Source organism: Poecilia reticulata, linkage group LG18 (assembly GCF_000633615.1).
Source record: "Poecilia reticulata strain Guanapo linkage group LG18, Guppy_female_1.0+MT, whole genome shotgun sequence".
Taxonomy (NCBI): domain Eukaryota; kingdom Metazoa; phylum Chordata; class Actinopteri; order Cyprinodontiformes; family Poeciliidae; genus Poecilia; species Poecilia reticulata.
The window spans coordinates 13,973,343-13,980,077 of NC_024348.1; the positions used below are offsets into that span (position 1 = coordinate 13,973,343).

The 6,735-nt window shown below is 35.0% G+C and overlaps 2 protein-coding genes across 2 annotated transcripts in view; both read right to left on the reverse strand.

The window, feature by feature from the left end:
- Nucleotides 1–238: 238 nt before the first annotated feature.
- On the reverse strand, nt 239–2,592 carry LOC103480650 (E3 ubiquitin-protein ligase TRIM39-like). The gene is made up of 5 exons (XM_008435670.1): nt 2,522–2,592; nt 2,385–2,420; nt 1,059–1,082; nt 908–952; nt 239–830 (listed from the first exon to the last, which is right to left on the reverse strand). Exons 1-5 carry the CDS (start codon nt 2,547–2,549, stop codon nt 286–288), a joined length of 678 nt encoding a protein of 225 aa, XP_008433892.1. The 5' UTR covers nt 2,550–2,592; the 3' UTR covers nt 239–285.
- LOC103480649 (butyrophilin subfamily 3 member A3-like) overlaps nt 634–6,735 on the reverse strand; it is a 15,604-nt gene continuing 9,502 nt past the window's right edge. The window contains exon 10 of the mRNA XM_017310594.1: nt 634–672. The gene's annotated coding sequence lies outside the window, so the exon portion shown is untranslated. The remainder of the gene's footprint in view (nt 673–6,735) is intronic.

A 6,735-nucleotide genomic window follows, 5' to 3' on the forward strand; every position in this document is an offset into this window, starting at 1 on the left:
ATAAAAAAAAGGGTGAATGTTCTCAAATGTTTAGGATACTATGACAAGTAGAATTTGAATCTGGAGAAGAATTTGAACAAAAATGACCAACAAAACAGAATTTTTTTAAATCACACAATGTGATCTTTTTTGTTTTTCTTCTTTTTTTAAGGAGCAAAACATCCAGTTCTCTGTGATCATCCAGTTGGATGGATGCACTGCACTCCAGTTGCAGATCGATCCACTGCATCTGGATCAATCCTCCTGCTCTTCCTTCTGTAGTTTATCCACAGGTTAAGTGTTATTTTACTGATCCTGCACAGATCTCTGTAATATCTCCATTTTTCCAAGGTCACCTTTCCCAGGGTTAAAAAGTGGGAACAGTTCACCTGTGAATTTTGCTGCCAGAGATCCAATCAGACATTTCTCTTCCACATTATAGAAGGAGAGCTTTCTGTTATCAAAGTCCAAATACACACCAACTGTTTTTGGTTTTGACTGAACATAAATAAATGTCTCTGGTTCAGTGCTAAACTGAAGAGTATCCTCCTGGTTGGGGCAAGAAGACAAGAACCAGAAACCATTTTTTGTGGTTGGAGATAAACTTTCATCATGAGGGATTTTATGTTTATCTGTAACTCCGATCCACCAGGACTTCTTGAGGAGGTCGGCTGTTGCATTTTCTAAGCAAACCTCCCAGTAGTATCGTCCAGAAGAGAAGCCAGGTGATCCTCTGACTGCAGTGAGGCAGGTGACTCTGTCTCCATCTGGAAGCTCACGAATATCTTCTCTCAGGATAGAACCGTCGATTTGTATTAGCTTATTTCCTGTGTCCATCAGTTGAACATTCTCTGTTAAAATGGAAAATTAGATTATAATCAATATAATCACAAAGAAAAATGCTAAATAATAATAAATGTAAAATTACCATAATGCTTGGATGCTTCTGATAGAGCCGTTGGCTGCCATGTTTCTGGACAAAAAAGCAAGAAGAAAAACATCTTAGAAATTTGATTTTGCATTATAAAGGTTTTGTTTTGACTCTATAAAAACAGGCAGCTTAAAATACTGGGTCCTACCTGTAGGCAGAAGTGGTTCATTCTCTAAGGGGAAAATGCAAAAGTAAAATTTTTATTCATTTATGTCACAAATGTCAACAGAACTTTAAAACCATCTACACTGTTACAGAGACATTTATAGTTTGAAGGTGAGATTGTTGTTGGACTGAAAATCTGAGACCAACACCGTAAAGATGTGTAATAAGTTCATGTTTTAATGTGTTCATCTCAAACCTACAGTCATTTAGCGCAAATCAAAATAATTTGAAAGTCCTTAAATGTGCCTTGCGATGACGTGCTGTGAATTGGCATTATATAAATAAATTCTGTTGAGCTGAAATAAATTAAACTGACTCACACAGAGAAAGAAGTACAAATGAATTATGTATTCTTTCTTACCTTTAGAAATGCTCATTAGTTCAGCCCCTGAAAGATAAAAGTACAAATTTTAGGAATTGTAAATCCTGTATGACTTACTGTCGTAACTGTTTTTTGTTAGAAGATGTTGCACAGAGATTTCCAGGATGGTTTGATGGATGAAGAGGTTCATATTTTGATATCTAGATGGACGATTTGGATTTAATGTTGTAAAAGAAAATTTTCCTATATTTTTGTTGACTTTTTCTTAGACATTTAAAGGAATTTAATTATTGAATTACCAGTTTCCTCATTACATTATGGAAAATTACTTTAGTCCCAGTATCAAAGCAGACTTACTGCGGTAAACTGGTTATGTCTCAAAATCCTAAATGAAACCATGGAAGGTCACATTTAAACCACATTTATGGCAGTTATGTCTGAACAGTACGATGAAAAGGTTGTGGACTATATCTACAATATTATTTCAAAATATTTTCAAACCTTCAATGCATTTATGTTCTAATTGGATGACTTTTAAGTTGCAACAGTTTTTATTTAGCAATAGCAGAGTAACCAGCACTCAATACGGATCAATCTCTTCAAATCGTATCAATCTGTTCAAATATTTATTTCAAAGATATTTAGAAACAATGTTATAATTTTTAGTTCACTTTCCAGTGACGTGCTTATTTGTTTTGTCATGTAAATCCCTTCAGAAAACAAAGTGAAGTTTGATTTTGTGATGTGATTAACATGTGAAAAAGGGATGAAAATACTTTTGCAAAGGACTTAACATGTCTTTACTGTCTTATTTAAACATCTACTGTTTTAACAGTTGTGCTAATCCCATCAGATTGTTGTCCGTAAAGGGTTAAATCATACATTTTTGTAACAAATGTAAATTTTCTTACACTACAAAACAAAATTACATGATTGCTCCTTTAATAGAAAAACAATGACATTTTGGGTCTGTTGTGTTTTATTTACCGCCAGTTGTGTCATCTCCAGATTTGGACTTGTTAGCTGAAATAAAAAAATAAAAAAAGGTATGAAATTAGAACTCATCAAAATCTCTGTATGATTTAAATGTCAAATATGCTTTCTGACTTAGACCAAACATTTACCTTTCATCCTGAAATACAGGAAGCACATGACTAAAAATGCAACTGATACAGGTGCCAGAAGTATCCCCAAGGTCAAACATACAGCGCAGGGCATTTTTGTCCCTAAATAAGGAGCAAAAATTATTCTAAGAAACGTATTTCTCATAAAAGACTAAAAAAAGAAACTTGACGGTAAAACCACGTACCTTCTTCTAACGAATTTTTCAGACGCATTCTGGTCTCCTTTGGTTCTTCACTGAAGAGCCCAACAGAGCAGGAGACCTCAGAAGAACTGGAGACCAGAACCCAACTATGGACTGAATAAAAACCAGCAGAGTTTCTGCTAAACGACACATTAGCAGGAATGAGAACTGTTTTGCTGTCTGACCATCTCAGCTCAGGCTCTGGATGCCAGCCGTCAGATTGGCAGCTCACGTTAACTTTGTTATCGTCTCTCATCACTGCTGACAGGAGAGGAGAGCGTCCAGTTTCTGGAATAAGAAGAAAATGATCATTTGATGTGGACATCATTCTGTTTGGTTTTGTACTCATTCTGTTTCATGGTTCTCACCTGTCACAGTCAGACTAATAGATGCACTGTCACGTTCATCAGAGTTGATAACATAGCATGTATATTTTCCTACATCTTCAATTGTGACATTTTCCAGCTTCAGGCTGACATCACCTGCCTTTAATCCACCTGATGTTTCTTCCTTTATGCCAAATGAGACTCGGCCAGCAAATGAAGCTTTCTGGGATGAATAGTCAAAAGCTCTTGCCTTATAAAGCAGGACTGGAAGATCAAACTCATCACTCCCTTGATACCAGAGTACCTCCATATCTTCTGCACTCTGAGAAAAGGTGAGCCAGCAGGGTAAGATGGCTGCATGACCTCGCTGGACTGAGACATGAGACTTTACTGAAACCATTAAAGTCTCTGTAGCTGAAAGGAAAATCAAAATGAGTCATCTTTTCATTTTGTTCTGGTATTAGATTAAGTACATTAAGTGTTTCCAAGTAAAACGTTCCCTTGATTTCAAGTCTGTCTCAGGTTTTCAGCAGACCAAATGCTCTATATTAAATTAATTTCCCAAACAATAAATAATGATAGATCCGGTTCATTGCATGGTAAACATAAAAAAGAAAACATCAAGATATTTTTTTTGTAAACCAGTAACATTTACAATGTGGTTGTGAATTGATATTTCTGCTGCTTCAACTACATTTTTCTGTACTGCTAGTTCCAAAAGATCATGATAGTGTTTTTAGTAATCTATGTTGTTATATGTTGTTATATTAACAAAAACACACTATTTTATTATAACATTCTGATTCAGTTATTTATTTACTATTTTTTATTTTATTTTTTTATGAATTAATGAAGAAATCATTCACTACGGAGTAGTACGGTAATTCTTTATACAAGCAAGAAGAAGAAAAAAATTCTCCTAGGGTCCCCCTAGTGGCCTCTTTAGGTAACACTTCACTGGTAATATTAGCTGCAGTTTATCGTGCAGAGCGGCGTCAAAACCTCCGAAGCACCGTAGAAGATAAGTTAGCAAAACAATGTCGCAAAAAAGGACTTATTATTCAGGGACAGAGAAAAGTAAGAGTTAGAACAGAAAAAATGCCAATAAATAAGTATGTTTGTATTTCTTTTTGTAATATAATGTTTATTAAAAATATTTGTGGAGCTGCTCATGAAATTTGGCGTGATGCCAATTGGCATCAGATTGAATTGGTCCAGTTCAAGAGAGCAAAACCTTTCAAGGTTGAACTGGACCTTGGAAGGTCCAGTTCAACAGCCAAACATTTATCATCATCATATTAGATAAAACAAAGATAATACAAATAAAGTAAAAATAAACACAGCACATAATATTGTTTACAGAGTCACATATAAATGGTGATGCCAGTGGTGCCTCAATCTTGATGTAACCTCACACACACGCAGTGCAGGGTTTACTAAAATTGCAATAATATTATTGCATGACACAGATAACCTACACATGAATTTGTACATAAGTTTTTATAAACATGCTAGCACTACTCCACTTGAAGTATTAGCCTCATACCTTCACTGCATAAAGTTTCTGTAGTCTTTTTTTTATTGTGGCCACAGATTGGCAGTGTATATTGGAGTACAAACGTTTTTAAAAAGAGCTATCTTTACAGAGGATGAACACATACCAAGTTTTCTCATCAGCATATTAGTTTGTGCATAAAGAACTAACGGCATTTATGAAATGACCCAAGTATTTAACTTCATTACACATGTTGCACATTTTGATTCATATGCTAGCATCTGTCATGAATTAGGTTGTAGATGTTGCGGATGGACACGGAGGGTTGAAGTGCAAAACTAAGTTTAATGGTCATGTAGAGAATAACTGAAACCAAGAAGCACAGGTGAACAGCGATACAAGTACAAACTCTGTTCGACAGGAATAACTAAAACAGTAGACGAGGATCCTCCAGGGAGCAGGGGACACAGGAGAGGTTAAATACACCAGGGACTAATCAGGGAACCAAGAGACAGCAGGGGACAATCAGCAGGGTAGCAACACAGGGGCAAAATAAAAAACACATAAAGCTCAAATCATCACAGTATCTTTATACTGAGTTTTAACTTTAAATGGGTTGATACCTGTGGTTGGCCCTATATTAATGACTTTATTATTATTATTATTATTATTATTATTATTATTATTATTATTCAAAATGACGTGTTTGACCAGGTTTAATAACAATAATTAAAACTTCACACTGATTGATATTGTCTAGCAAAATGTTTTTACATCAGGCTACATGGCAACTGCATTAAAATATAGAGATGAGCGACTAAGGCGGTAGTTGGTGACATGTTGTTTGTTGCTGAGCATGATCATTTATATGGATAAAACAAACAATATTTTTACATCAATTTATAAGTTATGTGAAATGTGTTTGAGTCTACAAACAAAGAATTTGACTTAAGTCTTATAAATGCTCCATAAAAATGTTAAGATCTGGTGATCAAACAAAGGGTTTACCAGGAAAAGTCACTTTAATGGATAAATGATGACGCCATGCAGACATGGACTCTTAGGGGAAAACTGCGCTATAAATAATGATGTCGGGAGTCGGAACTTACCGGGAGCAGCACAGCCGGGTGAAGAAAGAAAACCCAGAAACAAAACATAAATCATCCGATTACCTGAGATAGAAAAAAATATCAATAAGAAACTGTGCGAGCTATAACAGGATTGTGTGTCAAACCTCATTGTAAGAGAAAACCAAACATGATTGACAACTCATGATATGATGAGATCAGATTTACGGAATTAAATCTACCTGTTAAAGCAGCGATTGTAACTCTCGGTTTACCCATCGGGTCCCAGTGAATCAAACGTGACATAACCACTAAAAACGGTGAAGATTCTTCCTGACGAGGCGAGTTTTAGACGTGATTCAAGTCCAGGAGGGACGAACTGATACCTGCTCGCTTCTGTGGCTTAGTTATAACAAAACAAGGCGTAATATAGACGTGAAGAGACTGCTGCGTTTACTTTCGATTTCGGTATGCAAATATGTATACATATTTGGTTATAACCAAACCTGTTAAGTCACTATTCATAAAAAGTCTCTTAAAGAAAATGTGGCTTGGATGCCTATGACTGAAAAACTTTCAGCTTATTTAAAAGAAGGTTATAAATGATAAATCAGTGATTCTTGAGAATATAGGGACAAAACAGGTCCTATGGATAAAGTACAAAATTTGAACAAAATATACACAAAATATAATTTTTTTAAATATCTGACTAAGCTAACCTGGGTCATGTGAGCACAACAATGTATATTTTCCTGGTGTTAGCTGAATATTTTTTTATTTTAAACATTGTAGTTGGTGGATGGTGTCTGTAAAAGCCCTTGTCCCGGAGTAGAACTCAACACATTAAAAAAGTTTAAAACAATTAAAGGAATACTAAGATAATATTATGACAATTAAGTATAAGTATTTATATAAATAATTATAAAAGTATCAATAAATTGAATTAAAAATCATTTTTATATATTTTCCAACTCCATTGAAATTTATCCCTAGTTTTTGTCAACACCGTCAGAAATTAAAAGAATGTAAAAAATAAAATAAAATCAGGCATTATTGGGGGGCACCAGAACTTCTGAGGACCCCATGGCCACTTCCTTTCTCTTCCTTTGCTAAGAGGGCTAGTTAGCTCTGGTTAGTTTATGTT